Source organism: Camarhynchus parvulus, unplaced genomic scaffold (assembly GCF_901933205.1).
Source record: "Camarhynchus parvulus unplaced genomic scaffold, STF_HiC, whole genome shotgun sequence".
Classification (NCBI taxonomy): Eukaryota; Metazoa; Chordata; class Aves; order Passeriformes; family Thraupidae; genus Camarhynchus; species Camarhynchus parvulus.
The window spans coordinates 87002-106470 of NW_022148325.1; the positions used below are offsets into that span (position 1 = coordinate 87002).

At 64.0% G+C, this 19469-nt stretch overlaps 2 protein-coding genes across 3 annotated transcripts; one reads left to right on the top strand and one right to left on the bottom strand.

Moving 5' to 3' along the window:
- Positions 1 to 783: 783 nt before the first annotated feature.
- LOC115916544 (selenide, water dikinase 2-like) lies at positions 784 to 12688 on the bottom strand. 2 transcript variants are annotated; one of them, XM_030970274.1, is made up of 8 exons: positions 12461 to 12688; positions 11622 to 11725; positions 10576 to 10683; positions 8577 to 8731; positions 7662 to 7752; positions 6831 to 6930; positions 1594 to 1874; positions 784 to 1512 (listed from the first exon to the last, which is right to left on the bottom strand). In XM_030970274.1, the coding sequence occupies exons 1-7, from the start codon at positions 12678 to 12680 to the stop codon at positions 1639 to 1641; spliced, it is 1014 nt and encodes a 337-aa protein (XP_030826134.1). In that variant the 5' UTR covers positions 12681 to 12688; the 3' UTR covers positions 784 to 1512; positions 1594 to 1638. The 2 variants fall into 2 exon arrangements, with proteins under 2 accessions (XP_030826134.1, XP_030826133.1); XM_030970273.1 differs by having other exon boundaries at positions 784 to 1874.
- A 365-nt stretch (positions 12689 to 13053) lies between these two features.
- Positions 13054 to 19391, top strand: SLC35A2 (solute carrier family 35 member A2). Its single transcript, XM_030970270.1, is given in 11 exon segments — positions 13054 to 13155; positions 14141 to 14323; positions 15540 to 15691; positions 16595 to 16745; positions 16748 to 16841; positions 16843 to 16925; positions 16928 to 16976; positions 16978 to 17005; positions 17007 to 17040; positions 17043 to 17256; positions 18883 to 19391. Coding segments are annotated over 11 exon segments (1077 nt in total). The 5' UTR covers positions 13054 to 13094; the 3' UTR covers positions 18911 to 19391.
- Positions 19392 to 19469: the final 78 nt, after the last annotated feature.

The window sequence follows — 19469 nt, forward strand, 5'->3', positions numbered from 1 at the left end:
ACACCCCAAAACCAGCCCCCACAAACACCCCAAAAACAGCCCCACAAACAGCCCAAAAACAGCCCCGGGGGAACCCCACAAACAGCCCCCTCTGCACCCCAAAAAGAGCCCCTCAAACCCCCAAAACAGCCCCGGGGGAACCCCAAAACCAGCCCCACAAACAGCCCAAAAACAGCCCCACAAACAGCCCCCCCTGCACCCCAAAAACAGCCCCGGGAGACCCCAAAACCAGCCCCACAGCACCCCAAAAACAACCCAGGGGGAGCCCCAAAAACAACCCAGGGGGAGCCCCAAAAACAGCCCCAGGTTGCCCCAAAAACAGCGCCATGAGTGCCCCAAAAACACCCCCAGGAGGACCCCAAAAAGAGCCCCACAGCACCCCAACAACAGCCCCACCAATACCCCAAAACCACCCCGGGGTGCCCCAAAACCACCTCGTGAGCCTCAACCCAGGGGGACCCCAAACCCCCCCCAAAAACCCCAAATATTCTTCTGGGAATCTCCTCCCGTGGATCCACGGCAGGATCAGGTGCGGGGGGGGGCGCCCCAAAATCACCCCCAGGACCCCCCCAAACCCCCCTGGAGCCTCAGCCTGGGGGTTGGGACCCCAAAAATCCCCAAATGTTCCTCTGGGAATCTCCTCGCTGGATCCACGGCAGGGATTGAAGCAGGTGGGGGGAGCACCCCAAACCCCCCCATGGAACCCCAAACCCCCATGGAACCCCAAACCCCCCCCGGGATTTTGGGCTCCCCCCCTCAATAAACACCCCCAGATTTGTCTGAAATCTCTTTTATTGCCCCATTTCTGGGGGGTTCCCACCACCAACCCCCCCCTCACTGAGGGGGGGTCTCGGCCCCTCCCCACCCCCACGGGGGGTTTTGGGGGGGGGCGTCACGCGGGGGGGGTTTGGGGGGGTCGGGGGGGGCTGCACCCGCTGCTCATCGGGCACAGCCGGGGGGGGGGATCCTGGAGGGACCCCAAAAACGGGGGGGGGATTTTGGGGGTCCCTCGTTGTGCAGAGCCGGGGCAGGATTGAGGAGCCCCTCCAGGGGGTCTGGGGGTCACCTGGAAGGGGCGTTTGACCCAAACTGGGGGGACTTTAATGGGATTTTTTGGGGGGGGTTTGACCTGAATTTTGGGGGATTTAATGGGATTTTTGGGGGGGTTTGACCCAAACTGGGGGGACTTTAATGGGATTTTTTGGGGGGGGGGTTTGACCTGAAGTTTGGGGCAGCTTTGATGGGATTTTAATGGGGAGGCGTTGATGGGATTTTTTTGGGGATTTTTGGGGATTTTGGCCACAGCTGAGCCCAGAGGATTTTGGGGTTTTCTTTGGGGTCTCTCCCTTAGCAAGGGGCTCTGACCCAACTTTGGGGTTTTCTTTGGGATCCCTTCACCGGGAGCTGTGTCAGGGTTGGGATTTCCCCCAGTTTGGGGATTTTTGGGGGTCTTTCCCCTAGCAGGGGTTTGGGATGACTCTGACCCACCTTTGGGGTTTCTTTGGGGTCTCTCCCCTAGCAGGGGTCTCTATGGGGTGACTCTGACCCAAATTTGGGGTTTTCTTTGGGGTCTCTCCCCTAGCAGGGGTCTCTGTGGGGTGGATCTGACCCAAATTTGGGGATTTTGGGGTCCCTCCCCTAGCAGGGCGCTCGGGGGGGCTCCGGGGGGGGGCTGGCGGGGCTCTCGGGGTTCTGGGGCGCCCCTCGGGGGGGCACCTCGATCACTCGCGGTTTGTCGATGACCCGCGCGCCGCGGGGCCCCTTCTCCACCACGCCCACGATCCAGGCCTGGAGCCCCGGGCCCCGGCCCGGCGCCTTCAGCTCCGCGCAGAACCGGGCGGCCTGGGCGCGGGGCAGCACCACCAGCAGCCCTCCTGCGGGAATAAACGTGTGTGTGACCCCAAAACATCCCACACACAGCCCAAAAATACCCCAAACACAGCCCAAAAACATCCCAAACACAGCCCAAACATCCCCCAAACACAGCCCAAACACAGCCCAAAAACACCCCAAACACAGCCCAAACACCCCCAAAAATACCCCAAAAACATCCCAAACACCCCCCAAAAACACCCCAAACACAGCCCAAAATACCCCACACACAGCCCAAACAGCCCCAAAAGCAGCCCCCAAACACAGCCAAAACATCCAAACAAGGCCGAACCCCAAAAACATCCCAAACACACCCAAAAACATCCTAAACACACCCCAAAAACATCCCAAACACACCCAAAAACATCCTAAACACACCCCAAAAACACCCCAAAAATACCCCAAACACACCCCAAAAATACCCCAGAACCAGGGCAGCACCACCAGCAGTGCCCCTGTGGGAATGGGGTCAGGGCCCCCCCAAACCCCAGGCACCCCAAAACCCGGAACACCCCAAAACCGGGCAGGGGGAGGGGAAATGGGGATTGAGGGGGAGTTTTCATCCAAAACGGGGAGTCTGGGGATCCCTCCCGCCGCTTTGGGGGAACATCCCTCTGATTTTGGGAACCCTCCCTCTGATTTTGGGAACCCTCCCTCTGATTTTGGGGATCCCTCTGGTTTTGGGGTCTTTCCCCCCCATTTTCTGCTCCCCTTTCCCATTTTTGGCCTTTTTCTCCCCATTTCCAGGGTCCAGCTGCCAGGGCTGACCCAATGTTCGGAGCCCTTCACACTTTTAGGGTTCCTTATCCTGTTTTTAACGTTCTTTATCCCATTTTCAGGGTCCCCATCCCATTCTTAGTGTCCCCTATCCCTTTTTTGGGGTCTCTTATCCCATTTTTAGCACCCTAATTCCATTTTCAGGGTCTCTTATCCCATTTTTAGCATCCCTAGTTCCATTTTTGGGGTTTCTGACCCTATTTTGAACATCCCTAATTCCATTTTTGAGGATTTTTAGCACCCCTAATTTCATTTTTGGGATCTCTTATCCCATTTTTAGCACCCCTAATTCCATTTTTTGGGATTTTTAGCACCCCTAATTTCATTTTTGGGATCTCTTATCCCATTTTTACCACCCCTAATTCCATTTTTTGGGATTTTTAGCACCCCTAATTCTATTTTTGGGATCTCTTATCCCTTTTCCCCTGCTGGCCGGCCTGACCCTCTCCATTGACCCCCCGCAATTTTTGGGGTCCCCCGTGCTGGTTTTGGGGACCCCTCCCCATTTCTGGGTTCCCCCATTCTGTTTTTGCAGTCCCCACCCCATTTCCAGGACCCATCCCTTCATTTCTGCGCCTCCCTCCCCGTTTTCGGGGCAGTTTCTCCCCATTCCCAGGGTCCTGCCATGACGCACAGCGCCCCCTCAATCCATCCCCCCCAATTTTCAGGGTCCCTTTTCCCACTTTTGGGATCCCTCACCCCATTTTCAGCCCCCCCACCCCATTTTTGCTGCCCCTTTTCCCATTTTTAGGTCCCCTCTACCATTTTTGGACCCCACTCCCGTGGTTCCCGCCACTGCTCACAGCGCCCCCTGCGGGCCGGGAGGACCCCCCGTTCCCTTTATTCCCGCCCCCCTCAATTTTGGGGTCTCTTTTCCCAGTTTCAGAGTTCCCCACCCCCTTTTTGGCGCCCCTTTTCCCGTTTCTGGTGTCCCCAGTCCCATTTTCAGCGCCCCTCTCCCCATTTTTGGCATTTTTCACCCCATTTCTGGGGGCCCTGCAGCGATGCACGGCACCCCCTGCTGGCCGGGAGGACCCAGCGTCCCCTCACACCGACCCCGCCATTTTGGGATCCCCAATCCCATTGCCAGCGCCCCTTTTCCCATTTTGGGATCCCCAATCCCATTCCCAGCGCCCCTTTTCCCATTTTGGGATCCCCAATCCCCTTGCCAGCGCCCCTTTTCCCATTTTGGGATCCCCAATCCCATTCCCAGCGCCCCTTTTCCCATTTTGGGGCTCCCCAATCCCATTCCCAGCCCCCTTTTCCCATTTTGGGGCTCCCCAATCCCATTCCCAGCGCCCCTTTTCCCATTTTGGGATCCCCAATCCCATTCCCATTCCCCTTTTCCCATTTTGGGATCCCCAATCCCATTCCCATGCCCCCTTTTCCCATTTTGGGATCCCCAATCCCATTCCCAGCACCCCTTTTCCCATTTTGGGATCCCCAATCCCCTTGCCACGCCCCTTTTCCCATTTTGGGGTCCCCAATCCCCCTTTGGGGCCCCCTTTTCCCATTTGGGCACCCCAATGTCTTCCCCGGCCCCTTTCCCATTTTGGGATCCCCAATCCCACTCCCAGCGCCCCTTTTCCCATTTTGGGATCCCCAATCCCATTCCCACTCCCCCTTTTCCCATTTTGGGATCCCCAGTCCCCTCCCCAACCCTTTTCCCATTTTGGGATCCCCAATCCCCTTCCCATTCCCCCTTTTCCCATTTTGGGATCCCCAATCCCACCCAGGCCCTTTTCCCAGTTTGGGATCCCCAATCCCCTTCCCAGCGCCCCTAATCCCTTTGGGATCCCCAATCGTCCCCATTCCCCCTTTTCCCATTGGGACCCCAATCCCACTCCCAGCCCCCTTGATCCCATTTTCCCCATTCCCCTTTTCCCATTTTGGGATCCCCAATCCCCTTCCCATTCCCCTTTTCCCATTTTGGGATCCCCAATCCCACTCCCAGCACCCCTTTTCCCATTTCGGGATCCCCAATCCCATTTCCACTGCCCCTTTTCCCATTTTTGTGTCCCCAATCCCATTTTTGGGGTCCCCAGTGCCATTTTGGGGCCGTACCCGATGTCTCGGGGGCCGTGCCCTGCAGCAGTGTCCCCAATCCCATTCCCAATGTCCCCAGTGCCATTCCCAGTGTCCCCAATCCTGTTCCCAGTGTCCCCAATCCCGTTCCCAGTGTCCCCAGTGCCATTCCCAGTGTCCCCAGCGCCATTCCCAGTGTCCCCAATCCCGTTCCCAGTGTCCCCAGTGCCATTCCCAGTGTCCCCAATCCCATTCCCAGTGTCCCCAATGCCATTCCCAGTGTCCCCAGTCCCATTCCCAGTGTCCCCAATCCCGTTCCCAGTGTCCCATTCCCAGTGTCCCCAATGCCATTCCCAGTGTCCCCAGTGCCATTCCCAGTGTCCCCAGAGCCATTTTGGGGCCGTACCCGATGTCTCGGGGGGGCGTTCCCCAGCAGCCGCTTTTTCTCGCGCGCGCCGATTCCCAGCGCCGCCATGCAGGCGATGATGGGCAGGTTGTGGATGACGAAGGCCATTCCCAGCCTGTCGCCAGCGCCAGCGCCAGCGTCCCCAACCATCCCAGCCTGTCAGCGCCCGTGGCTGCGTTGCCAGCCTGTCGCCAGGCCGTCGGCTGGGGACAGGGACAGGGACAGGGACAGCGTGGGCCTGCCGCTGGGGACAGGGACAGGGACAGGGTGAGCCCTGCCGCTGGGGACAGGGACAGGGACAGGGACAGGGTGAGCCCTGCCGCTGGGGACAGGGACAGGGACAGGGTGAGCCCTGCCACTGGGGACAGGGACAGGGACAGGGACAGGGACCGCGTGAGCCCTGCCACTGGGGACAGGGACAAGGACAGCGTGAGCCCTGCCACTGGGGACAGGGACAGGGACACGAGGGGACAGGAACAGGGACATGAGGGGTCAGGGACAGGGACAGCATGAGCCCTGCCGCTGGGGACAGGGACAGGGACAGCGTGAGCCCTGCCGCTGGGGACAGGACAGGGACACCAGGGGTAGACAGGGACAGCGTGAGCCCTGCCACTGGGGACAGGGACAGGGACAGCGTGAGCCCTGCCGCTGGGGACAGGGACAGGGACAGGGACAGGGTGAGCCCTGCCGCTGGGGTCAGGAACAGGGACATGAGGGGTCAGGGACAGGGACAGCGTGAGCCCTGCCGCTGGGGACAGGGACACTGGGACATGAGGGGTCAGGGACAGGGACACCAGGGGTCAGGGACAGGGACACCAGGGGTCAGGGGACAGGGACAGCTCACACAGCTCCCTGCCACTGGGGACAGAGACAGGGACAGGGACAGCGTGAGCCCTGCCACTGGGGACAGGGACATGAGAGGTCAGGGACAGGGACAGCGTGAGCCCTGCCACTGGGGACAGGACTGACAGGACACTACTCCACTGGGACAGGGACAGCTGCCGCTGGGGACAGACGGGGTGACAGGGACAGCTCACACAGCTCCCTTCCGCTGGGACAGGGACAGCCCTGCTGCTGGGGACAGGGACAGGGGGGTCAGGGACAGGGACACCTCGGGGCGACAGGGACGGGACAGCTCAGGGGACAGGCACAGCTCGCACAGCCCCCTGCCACTGGGGACAGGGACACGGAGGGCTCAGGGGACAGGGACGGGGACAGCATGAGCCCTACCACAGGGGACAAGGACAGGATGGCTCAGCAGGGACAGGGACAGTTCAGGGGACAGGGACAGCTCAGCAGAGATGGGGACAGTTTAGGGGACAGTGTCACCTCAGTGGGGACAGCATCACCTCAGCAGGGACAGTGTCACCTCAGGGAGGAACACCATGTCACCTCACCCAGTTTGGGGACACCGTGTCACCTCACATGGACCCCCAGTGTGGGGATGCTCGAGGGGGGCTCTGGGGACACCCAGCCTGGCCTAGGGACACCCTGGGGTGGCTCTGGGGACTCCCCTGGTGGCTTTGTGTTCCTGAGAGCGCCTTTGGGGATCCCTGAGATGGCTCTGGGGACATCTGGAGTGGCTCTGGCCATCCCTGGGGTGGCTTTGGGGACATCTGCAGTGACTTTAGGGACCCCCCGATGACTCTGGGGCCCTCCTGGTGGCTTTGGGACCCCCCCTGGGGTGTCCCTTGTCCCCAGTGTCCCCCGGGTGTCCCCAGAGTCCCCCGGGTGTCCCCTGTCCCCTCACCGGTGCGGTTCAGGGTGGCCATGCTGGCCACGGCCTCCTGGTACGCCAGCTCCACCTCCTCACGCGTCACCACCAGCTTGATCTTGTTCCAGCGCTCGGGCTGCGGGGACAGCGGGGACAGCGTCAGGGACACCACGGGGACAGCGGGGACACCGTGAGGACAGGGTCAGGGACACCACGGGGACAGCGGGGACAGCATCAGGGACACTGAGGGGACAGCAGGGACAGCATCAGGGACAGCGGGGACAGGGTCAGGGTCACTGAGGGGACAGCGTCAGGGACACTGAGGGGACAGCGTCAGGGACAGCGGGGACACCCTAGGGACAGCGTCAGGGACACCACGGGGACAGCGGGGACAGCATCAGGGACACTGAGGGGACAGCGGGGACAGCGTCAGGGACAGCAGGGACACCCTAGGGACAGCGTCAGGGACACCACGGGGACAGCGGGGACAGCAGCAGGGACACTGAGGGGACAGCGGGGACACCGTGAGGACAGGGTCAGGGACAGCAGAGACAGAGTCAGGGACACTGCGGGGACAGTGGGGACAGCAGGGACAGGGTAGGGACAGCAGGGGACAGCCCCAGGAACAGCCCCAGAGCTCTCAGGGCCCCTCTGGGGACACCAGGGGTGGCTCAGGGACTGCCGGGGGAGCTCCATCCCTCAGGGACATCGGGGGTGGCTTTGGGGTCCCCTGGGGACACCTCAGGTGGGTTTCAGTCCCATTGTGGCTCCCCCTGGGGACACCTGGGTGTGTCCAGGCCCATCTGAGTGTCCTTGGGGACACAGGGCTGTCCCTGTCCCCGCCCAGGTGCCCTAAGTGTCACTCACCATGTCCAGCCACTGGTGGGCGGTGACAGCCATGTGTGTCCCCAAGGGCTTGGTCAGCACCAGCACGTCCCCAGGCACGGCGCTGTCCGGCCTGGGCGGGGCTGGGTCAGCGCGGGACACGCCCTGAGCCCAGGCCCCGCCCCCTGCCCAAACCCCGCCCCCTTGACCCCAATCCCCGCCCCCGTGTCCCAAACCCCGCCCCATGTCCCAAACCCCGCCCCCTTGACCCCAATCCCTGCCCCCATGTCCCCAACCCCACCCCCATGCTCACAATCCCCACCTCATGTTCCCAAACCCCACCCCATGTTCAAACCCCGCCCTCATGCCCCAAACCCCGCCCCATGTCCCAAACCCTGCCTGTCACTCACATGACAAACCCACGTGATTGACAGCAATGTCCCTGCCCCACCCTTAAGCCCCACCCACCACTCATGAGAACCTCACTTGATTGACACATGGCCATGGCCACACCCCCAAGCCCCACCCACCACTCCAATGACGGCTTTCATTGGCAGCAGTGACCCTGCCCCCAGCCCCGCCCCTGCCACTCACAAATGATTGACAGGTGGCAGTAGCCCCACCCACCACACCAATGACTGACAGGAGGCAGTACCGCCACCCACCACACAATGATTGACAGGTGGCAGTGGCCCTGCCCACCACACCATGATTGACAGGTGGTAGCAGCTCCACCCACCACACCAATGACTGACAGGCTATGGCCCCGCCCAGCACACCATGACTGACAGGCTGTGGCCCCACCCACCACACCATGATTGACAGGAAGCAGTGGCCCTGCCCAGCACACAATGACTGACAGGCTGTGGCCCCACCCACCACACCATGATTGACAGGAAGCAGTGGCCCCACCCAGCACACAATGACTGACAGGCCACGGCCCCGCCCATGACTCACATGATGAACTCGCTGGATTGGCAGACGGCGGTGGCCACGCCCCCCACGATGACCCAGGGGTTGAGCACGGTCTGTCCCCCTGTCACCGACGTGCCCCCGTCCTCGGCCGCGTCCCGGAAGCCCTGGATGATCAGCGGCATCACCTTGTCCCTCTCCTGGGGGGACACACCGAGCAGCACTGTCACCTGGGGTCACTGCCACCCCCGTGTCCCCTGAAACCCCCCACAGTGTCCCTGTCACCCTGGGTCACTGTCACCCCCACAGTGTCCCCTGAAACCACTCCCAGGTCACTGTCATCCCTGTGTCACTGTCACCCCTGTGTCCCCTGAAACCCCCACAGTGTCACCCTGGGGTCACTGTCACCCCCACAGTGTCCCCTGAAACCATCCCTGGGGTCACTGTCACCCCTGTGTCCCCTGAAACCCCCACAGTGTCACCCTGGGGTCACTGTCACCCCTGTGTCACTGCCACCCCCACAGTGCTCCCTGAAACCAATCCCAGGTCACTGTCACCCTGGGGTCACTGTCACCCTGAGTCCCCTGTCACCCCCTCCATGTCCCTGTGACCCACTCCTGCTCCCTCAACACACCTGTCACTCTCATCCCTGCCACCCCCCTGTCCCTAGTGTCACTGTGAGCCCCCATCCCTGCCACCCCCCGTCCCCTGTCCCCACTGTGTCACTGTGAGCCCTCCTCCCTGTCAGTGTCACCTCCACGTGTCCCCCACCACCCCATGTCCCTGTGCTGCCTGATGTAACTGTCACCCCCTGGCACAGTGACCATGCCAGTGTCCCTGTGTCCCCTCCAGCCTGTCCCCCTGGCTGTCCCTGTCACCACCGTGCCCTGCCACTCACCTGTCCTGCCTTGTGTCCCTGTGTCCCTTCCACCCTGCTGCTACTCCCGTGTGTCCTTGTCACCACCCTGCCACCCCCACACACCTGTGTGCCTGTGTCCCCCTGTGTCTGCTGTCCCCACACTGGCCCCTCCATGTCCCCTGTCCCCCCATGTCCCTGTGTCCTCCTCATGTCCCCTGTCCCTTCCATGTCCCCATGTCCCTGTCCCTGTCACCTCGTGGCTCAGCAGCACCAGGACATTGCCAGACCCAGGCTGTGTCCCTGTGTCCCCCCCATGTCCCTGTGTCCCCCCCATGTCCCTGTGTCCCCCTGTGTCTGCTGTCCCCACACTGGCCTCTCCATGTCCCCTGTCCCCCCATGTCCCTATGACCCCCCCATGTCCCTGGGTCCCCCCATGTCCCTATGACCCCCCCATGTCCCCTGTCCCCTCATGTCCCTGGGTCCCCCCATGTCCCTGTGTCCGCCTATGTCCCCTGTCCCCTTGTGTCCCCCCAAGTCCCTATGACCCCCCATGTCCCCTCTGTCCCTGTGTCCCCCTCATGTCTCTTCTCCCCCCATCTCCCCTGTCCCCCACATCCTTGTGATACCCCATGACCCCTGTCCCCCCATGTCCCTGGGTCCCTCCATGTCCCCTATCCCTTCCATGTCCCCTGTGTCCCCTCCATGTCCCCTCTCCCCCCATGTCCCCTGTCCCTTCCATGTCCCCTGTCCCCCCATCCCTGTGATACCCCATGTCCCCTGTCCCCTAGTGTCCCCTGTCCCTCTCATATCCCTGTGTCCCCTCTATGTCCCTGTGTCCCCCTCATGTCTCTTGTCCCCTCCCATGTCCCCTGTCCCCCACATCCGTGTGCCCCCTCCTTGTCCCTGTGATACCCCATGTCCCCTGTCCCCGCCATGTCCCCTGTCCCCCCATGTCCCTGTGTCCTCCTCATCTCCCCTGTCCCCTCCATATCCCCAGTCCCCCTCATGTCCCCTGTCCCCCCATGTCCCTGTGTCCTCCTCATGTCCCCTGTCCCTTCCATGTCCCCATATCCCCCCATGTCCCTGTCCCTGTCACCTCGTGGCTCAGCAGCACCAGGACGTTGCCAGACCCAGGCTGTGTCCCTGTGTCCCCCCCATGTCCCTGTGTCCCCCTGTCGCTGTCACCTCGTCGCTCATGCGCTGGCTGACACTCAGCAGCATCAGGACGTTGTCACACTCTGTCACCCCCATGGCGTACAGGTCGCTCAGCACGTTGGCGCAGGCGATGCGGCCCTGCAGCGGGGACAGGGGGTTCGGGGGTCAGGGATGGGATTGGGGGGCCCAGAATGGGATTTGGGGGGGTCAGGGATGGGACTGGGGGGCCCAGAATGGGATTGGGGGGGTCTGGAACAGGACTGGGGGCCCAAAATGGGATTTGGGGGGTCAGGGATGAGATTGGGGGGCCCAAAATGGGATTTGGGGGAGTGCAGGACAGGATTGGGAGGCCCAAAATGGGATTTGGGGGAGTGCAGGACAGGATTGGGGGACCCCAAGGGTGTATTGGGACGCCCAAAATGGGATTTGGGGGGGTCCAGGACAGGATTGGGATGCCCAAAATGGGATTTGGGGGGTCCAGGACAGGACTGGGGGCCCAAAATGGGATTTGGGGGGCTCCAGGACAGGACTGGGGGACCCCGAGGCTGTTTAGGGGACCCAGAATGGGGTTTGAGGGGGTCCAAAGTAGAGTTTGGGAGCCTTGGGATCAAACTCGGGGGGGTCTGAAGGGGATTTTGGGGACCTTGGGGGGGATTTGGGGTGCCCAGAGGGAATTTGGAGGCCCCAAGGGAGAATTTGGGGTGCCTAGGGTGGGATTTTGCGTTTCCCAAGAGTCCTGATGGGATTTGGGGCGTCCCCAGCGCTGATTTTGAGGTGCAGGGGGTAATTCCGGGGTCCCAGAAGGATTCAGGGGGTCCCGGGGGCTTTTTGGTGTGCAGAGGGTATTGCTGAGGTCCGGGGGGACTTTTGGGGTGACAGGGGGCATTTATGGAGTCCCAGAGGGGTTCAAGGGGGGGGTTGGGGTGCAGGGCTATCTCTGGGGTCCCAGATGGGGTTTTTGGGGTCCTGGGGGGTTTTTGGGGTGCAGGGGATATTTATGGGGTCCCAGATGGGGTTTTTGGGGTCCCGGGGGGTTTTTGGGGTGCAGGGGGTATCTCTGGGGGTTCTTGGGGTACCATCATGTAGGGGTCATCGATGATGGGGTAGAAGAAGTCAGTGGTCTGCACCAGCGAGAGCCCCCCGTGCCTCAGCGGGATCACACACGAGTCCAGCCCGATGCCTGCGGGAACAGGGGGGCACCCAGAGATCAGGGGGGGCACAGAACCCATCGTGGGGGGGGCACGGAGCCCTCAGGGGGCACTGAGCCCATCAGGTGGGGGGGGGGGCACGGAGCCCTCAGGGGGGCACTGAGGCCCTCACGGAGGGTACGAGGGGGGGCACGGAGCCCTCAGGGGGGCACTGAGCCCATCACGGAGGGTACGAGGGGGGCACGGAGCCCTCAGGGGGGCACTGAGGCCCTCACGGAGGGTACGAGGGGGGCACGGAGCCCTCAGGGGGGCACTGAGCCCATCACGGAGGGTACGAGGGGGGCACGGAGCCCCCGCCGGGGGCGGGGCCCGCAGGGACGGGGCAGAAACGGGAACGCGGATCCTGTCGGGAGGGGGAACCGGATCCAGGGGGCCGCGCCCGTCCCCGCCCCTCCCCTCCCCCCCAGCGCCCTTTGCCCCTCCCGCTCTCGCCAGGCCACCTTTGCCCCGTCCCCCCCGCCACGTGCCCGAACCACCCCCGGTCTGTCCTGCGCCCTCCAGAGCCCCCCAAACCCCTCAGTGCCCCCGCCACGGTCCTGAACCCGCCCGGAGCCCTCCTGGCTCCTCCTGAGCCCCCTCAAAGCCCCTCAGAGCCCGCCCGGAGCTCCCCTGGGTCCCCCCGTCCGAGGGCTCCCCGAGGCTGCCCAGCCGCACCTCCGCGCTCCCCCCGGGCCCCCGCGGCCCTCCCGGGCTCTCCCCACTCTCACCCAGCGCTGGGGTCCCGCCGCTCTCCGCTTCCGTCCCTTCCCCTCCGCCTCCTCTTCCCGGGCGCTGCCCTTCCAGTCCCGCCAGGAGTTTGAGCAGCGTCTCCTGCGGGACTTTGCAGCCTCAGCCGCGCAGCTCGCCGTAGGCCGTGAGGCGCCAGGCCGGGTCCAGCCCCAGCGCCGCGGGGTCCCAGCGCCGCGACCCGCCCGCCACCGCCGCCATCTTGGAGTACAGCGGCCCGCCGAGCGCCGCCGCCGCCAATTGGCTGCGAGACTGCCGCCGGCCGGCGCTGATTGGGCGAGGCGTGAGGGAGGCTGGCGGGGATTGGTGGGTTTGGAGAGGGAGGAGGTGGTGCGAGTGCTGGGCGGGGCCTAAGGGGGGGTGTGAGAGGCGAGGAGAGCGGCGATTGGCCTGTGGGCGAAGGAGGTGTGGCTTACAGGGAGAGGGGCAGGAATAGCGCGAGGCAGCGGCGGGAAGCGCGCGAGGCGAGCGCTGATTGGTTAGACTGGCTGAGGGGGCGGGGCGTCGCGCGAAAGTGCCCGGGGATTGGTCAGGCCCTCTAGGGGCGGAGCCGCTCCCCATCGGTGGGCGGGGCCGCGTCGTGGCCGGAAGCGGAAGTGCTGAGCAGGTGCCACCATGGCGGCCCCGGGGGCGGCGGACGGGGGAAGCTCCGGAGACTCCGCGGGGCCCGCGACGGGTGAGGGGGCACGGCCGGGGGGCGGCCGGGGGCAGCGGGACCGGACAGGGCCGGGGGGGCTGCGGGGCCGGGGATCCGGCTGGGGGCGCTGGGGGGGCTGCGGGGTGAGGGGGCCGGGGGGATGGGGGCAGGGCAGGGGGCGGGGGATCTGGGGCGGGGATCGGGGGTCCCGGGGATCTGGGGGTCCGATGAGCGGGGGGATGGGGCAGAGCCGGGGGCGGGGGGCGCCCATGGGGGTCCGAGGGATCTGGGAGGTCTGGGAGATCCGGGGGGCGGGGAGGGATCGGGCAAGTTTCGGGGGCGTCCGTGGGGGCTGGGGGCGGTTCTGGGGGGTCCGGGGGATCAGGGAGGGCTGGGGGATGAGGGGGGCCGGGGGCTGTTTCGGGGGTCCTGGGGATCTGGGGGGGTGAAAGGGGCTGGGGGTGTTGTGGGGGCCCGGGGATCTGGGGGGCTGGGGGCGGTTCTGGGGGTCCCGGGGATCTGGGGGGTTTGGGGGTGTTCTGGGGGGTTTGGGGGGCGCTGGGGGGCTGGGGGCGGTTTGGGGGGTTTGGGGGTGCGCTGGGGGGTTTGGGGGTGCGCTGGGGGGCTGGGGGCGGTTTGGGGGTTTGGGGGTGCGCTGGGGGGCTGGGGGCGGTTTGGGGGGCTTTGGGGCAGCCCTGGCAGAGGGGCCGCGGGCGGGCGCGGCTTTGGGGCAGATCTGGGGGCTGTGGGGGGGGGGGGAACCCCCGGTGCCCCCCGGTGTCCCGGCGGGGGGAGTTCCCAACCCGGGGTGCCAGGGCCGTGCCTGGGGGGCCCTGCTGGGGCTCTGCCCGGTGTCCCCCCACTCAGTGACCCCCAGTGTCCCCCCGCAGTGTCCCAGCGGGTGAAGTACGCCAGCCTGGCCGTGCTGGGGGTCACACCCGGGGTGACACTGGGGCTCAGGGGGCTCAGGGGGCTCAGCCCGGTGTCCCCGGCCCCCGGTGACCCGTCCCTGTCCCCGCTGCAGTGTCCCGGAAGGTGAAGTACGCCAGCCTGGGCGTGCTGGTGCTGCAGAACGCGTCGCTGGTGCTCAGCATCCGCTACGTGCGCACCCTGCCCGGGGAGAGGTTCCTGCCCACCACGGCCGTGGTGATGGCCGAGGCCATGAAGGGCAGCGCCTGCCTGCTGCTGCTGCTCATCCAGCACCGGGGTGAGACACTGGGGACATGGGGACATTGGGGACATTGGGGCTGTGCCTGCTGCTGCTGCTCATCCAGCACCGGGGTGAGACACTGGGGACATGGGGACATTGGGGACATTGGGGCTGTGCCTGCTGCTGCTGCTCATCCAGCACCGGGGTGAGGACACTGGGGACATGGGGACACTGGGGACATTGGGGACATTGGGGGACAGGGGCTGGGCCTGCTGCTGCTGCTCATCCAGCACGGGGTAGGGAGACACTGGGGACATGGGGACATTGGGGACACTGGGGACATTGGGGACATTGGGGCTGTGCCTGCTGCTGCTGCTCATCCAGCACCGGGGTGAGACACTGGGGACATGGGGACATGGGGACATTGGGGCTGTGCCTGCTGCTGCTGCTCATCCAGACACTGGGGCATTGGGACATGGGGACATGGGACACGGGGACATTGGGGACATTGGGGGTGTGGCGGTATCAGCACGGGGGGGACATGGGGACATTGGGGACATTGGGGCTGTGCCTGCTGCTGCTGCTCATCCAGCACCGGGGTGAGACACTGGGGACATGGGGACATTGGGGACATTGGGGACATTGGGGCTGTGCCTGCTGCTGCTGCTCATCCAGCACCGGGGTGGGACCTGCAGCATTTTAAGACAACAGGACAATACCTGCTGCTGCTGCTCATCCAGCACCGGGGTGAGACACTGGGGACATGGGGACATTGGGGCTGTGCCTGCTGCTGCTGCTCAGCACGGGGTGAGACACTGGGGACATTGGGGACATTGGGGACATGGGGACACGGGGACATTGGGGACATTGGGGACATTGGGGCTGTGCCTGCTGCTGCTGCTCATCCAGCACCGGGGTGAGACACTGGGGACATGGGGACATTGGGGACATTGGGGGCTGTGCCTGCTGCTGCTGCTCATCCAGCACCAGGGTCAGAGGGGACATTGGGGACACTGGGGACAGCAGGGACACTGGGGACATTGAGGACACTGAGTTGAGCACAGGGTGGGCGGTGAGGACACAAAGGGGACACGAGGGACCAGGAGGGGACTTGGCAGGGGTCACACAGTGAGAACACTGGGGACATTGGAGGGATGCAGGTGAAAAGTGGCAGAGACCTGGGGGACATGAGGGGACGCGGGAGGCTCACGGGGGGGTGACAGGGATGGAGTGGCCGTGTCCGTGTCCCTGTCCCTGAGCCCTGTCCCCCCAGGCAGCGTCCGGCAGACGGCGGTGACGCTGCACGAGGCCGTGGTGGGACAGTTTGGGGACACGCTGCGCCTGGCTGTCCCCTCCCTCATCTACACCCTGCAGAACAACCTGCAGTACGTGGCCATCTCCAACCTGCCCGCCGCCACCTTCCAGGTGCCACACGGGGACAGGGACACGCGGGGAGGTGGCACACGCGGGGAGGTGGCACATGGGAGGAGGTGGCACACGGGGGGAGGTGGCACATGGGGACAGCTGGCACACGAGGACAGATGGCACACAGGGGAAGGTGATGAGCTTGGGGACTGTCACCGTGTCGCTGTCCTTGTGACAGTCATAGTGTCCTTGTGCCGATGTACCTGTGACAGTCACAGTGTCCCTGTGCCCATGTCCCTGTGACATTCACGGTGTCCCTGTGACAGCCACGGTGTCCCTGTCCCCTGTCCCTGTGTCAGTGTCCAGGGCCTTTGTCCCTGATGTCCCTGCTGGTGACAGTGTCTGTGTCCCTGTGCCGTGTCCCTGTTCCCACCCCTGTCCCCTGTCCTGCAGGTGATCCTGTCCCCAGGTGACTGTGCCCCCGTCCCTGTCCCCAGCTGACCCTGTCCCTGTCCCTGCTGTCCCCGCAGGTGACGTACCAGCTGAAGAGGCTGTCCCTGTCCCCATGTCCCTGTCCCCAGTGACTGTTCTCAGTGACTGTCCCTGTTGCTATGTCCCTGTCCCCAGTGACTGTCCCTGACCCTAGATGACCCTGTCCCTGTCCCTGCAGGCGACCTACCAGCTGAAGATCCTATCCCTGTCCCCCTGTCCCCAGCTGACTGTCCCACTGTCCTTGTCCCTAGGTAACCCTTGTCCCCCTTGCTGTCCCCACAGGTGACGTACCAGCTGAATATCCTGTCCCTGTCCCCAGTGACTGTCCCTATCCCATGTCCCTGTCCCCAGTGACTGTCCCTGTCCCTAGCTGTCCCTGTCCCTGTCCCCGCAGGTGACATACCAGCTGAAGATCCTGTCCCTGGCCCTGTCCTCAGCTGACTGTCCCCCTTGCTGTCCCTGTCCCCGCAGGTGACGTACCAGCTGAAGATCCTGACCACGGCGCTGTTCTCGGTGCTGCTGCTGGGCACGGCGCTGTCGCGGCTGCAGTGGCTGTCGCTGGCGCTGCTCTTCGCGGGGGTGGCGCTGGTGCAGGCCGAGCAGGCTCGGGCCGTGCCGGCCGCGGGGCGCTGCCGCCGTCCGCGGGCCCCGAGGCGCCGCCCGCGAGAGCTACGCCGTGGGGCTGGCGGCCGTGGGCCGCCTCCTGCCTGTCCTCGGCCGCCGGGCGTCTACTTCGAAGCGGCTGCTGAAGCGCCGGGCGGCTCCATCTGGCTGCGCAACGTGCAGCTGGGCGCCGTGGGCACGCCGTGGGGCTGGGCGCCATGCTGGCCGCCGAGGGCCCCGCCGTGGCCGCGCCGCTTCTTCTACGGCTACAACGGCGCCCGTGTGGGCCGTGGTGGTGAACCAGGCGGCCGGGGGCTGCTGGTGGCCGTGGTGGTGCGCTACGCCGACAACATCCTCAAGGGCTTCGCCACGGCGCTCTCCATCCTGGCCTCCACGGCCGCCTCGGCGCACCTGTTGGCTTCCGCCGCCGCTGCGCTCTTCCTGGCCGGCACCGCCATGGTGCTCGCCGCCGTCGTGCTCTACGGGCGGCCCCGCAGCCAGGCCGGCACCCGCGGGCAGGACCCCGGCAAGTCAGTGGGGCCCTAGGGAGGGACACGGGACACGGGGAGGGCGGGAGGGACGGGATGGACGGGGCCACGAGCGGGGCGGGGCGGGGTGGCAGCTCAGGGGCAGCAGGTGACGGTGCCCAGGTGAGGGGTGAGCAGGTGAGGGTGCCCAGGTGAGGGGTGAGCAGGTGAGGGGCAGCAGGTGGCAGGATCTCATCAGAGCCCATTAGGGCTCATTAGGATGGTGGAGGAGCTGGGGAGTCCCCAGGGGTCAGCAGGTGAGGGGCAGAAGGTGGCAGGACCTCATTAGGGCTCATTAGAGCTCATTAAGGCTCATTAGAGCTCATTAGGGCTCATTAAGGCTCGTTGGGCTCATTAGTATGGGGGAGGAGTTTGGGAGTCCCCAGGGGTCAGCAGATGAGGAGCAGCAGCTGTGGGGTCAGCAAGTAGCAGGACCTCATTAGAGCTTATTAGGCTCATTAGAGCTCGTTAGGGCTCATTAGAGCTCATTAGGACTCGTTAGCTCATTAGGGCTTGTTAGTGTGGCAGAGGAGCTTGGGGTTCCCCAGGGGTCAGCAGGTGAGGGGACCCAGGTGTGGGGTCAGCAGGTGGCAGGGCCTCATTAGAGCTCATTAGGCTCATTAGAGCTCGTTAGGGCTCATTAGAGCTCATTAGGGCTCATTAGAGCTCGTTAGGCCTCATTAGAGCTCGTTAGGGCTCATTAGAGCTCGTTAGGCTCATTGGGCTCATTAGGACGGTGGAGGAGTTTGGGGGTCCCCAGGGTCAGCAGGGGGGGACCCCGATCTTGGCCTCGTTTGGGTAGTGGGGACTCGTTACAGCTCATTAGGGCTCATTAGGGACCTGCAGAGGCTCGTTAGGGGGTGGGGAGCTTGTTAATGCTCATTAATTGGTGGGGGATCATTAAGGCTCATTGGGTGCTGGGGGATGCCGAGGTGGAGATTAATGAGGTCAGAGGTTAACGAGGTCAGCAGGGTTAATGAGGTGAGCAATTAATGAGGTTAATGAGGTCAGCAGGGTTAACAAGGTCATAGGTTAATGAGGTCAGTGGGGTTAATGAGGTTAATGAAGGAGCTCTGGGGTAATGAGGTCATCAGGGTCAATGAAGTCAGCAAGGTTAACAAGGTCATAGGTTAATGAGATCAGAGGTAATGAGGTCAGCAGGGTTAATGAGGTCAGAGGTTAATGAGGTTAATGAAGGAGTTCTGGGTTCATGAGGTCAGCAGGGTTAATGAGATCAGGCGTTAATGAAGTCAGAGGTTAACGAGGTCTCAGGGGGTTAATGAAGGGTTAATGAGGGGCTGATTGGGACCCCGCCCCCTCTGTGGGAAGCCCCGCCCCCCACCCCGCCCCCCGGCCGGTGGGGGAGGGGCCGGCTGTACAGATTTTGTAGGGGGGAGGGGCCGGGCGCGTTTTTAACGAGCTTTGGGGCTAATAAAGGCAGATTTGGTTAAAGCGCGTGCCGGGGGGGCACTAACACACTAACACGGCCTGGCAGCCCTGGGGACTGTATGGGACCCACGGGGGGCGGCCCCAGGGCCACAGGGGACCCCCAGAGCTCTCCCAGCGCCCTCTGCACTGCCCGGGCCCCGCAGGATCCATGGGGCCGCTCAGGGTCTCTCTCTCTTGCAGGTCTCCCAGCAAGGCCAAGGGCACCTGACGGCTCCGAGCGACCCCGGGCCCTATAGAGCGACCCCGGGCCCTATAGAGGGTGCCTGGGGCCCTGTGGGGCGCTATAGGATCCACATGGACCCTCTGTAGAGCCCTGTGCCCCCCCCGGGACCCCTCAGTCCCTACAGCTGCCATATGGACCCTCCCCTCTGGGGGCTATAGGGACAGCTCCCCCCAGTCCCTATAGGTGCCATAGGGACCCTCCCCAGTCCCTATAGGGCCATATGGACCCTCCCCAGTCCCTATAGGGGCCATATGGACCCTCCCCAGTCCCTATAGGGGCCATATGGACCCTCCCCAGTCCCTATAGGGGCCATATGGACCCTCCCCAGTCCCTATAGGGCCATATGGACCCTCCCCAGTCCCTACAGGGGCCATATGGACCTGACCACCTCCCAGTCCCTATAGGGGCCATATGGACCCTCCCCCCAGTCCCTATAGGGGCCATATGGACCCCCCCCCAGTCCCTATAGGGGCCATATGGACCCTCCCCCCAGTCCCTATAGGGGCCATATGGACCCTCCCCAGTCCCTATAGGGGCCATATGG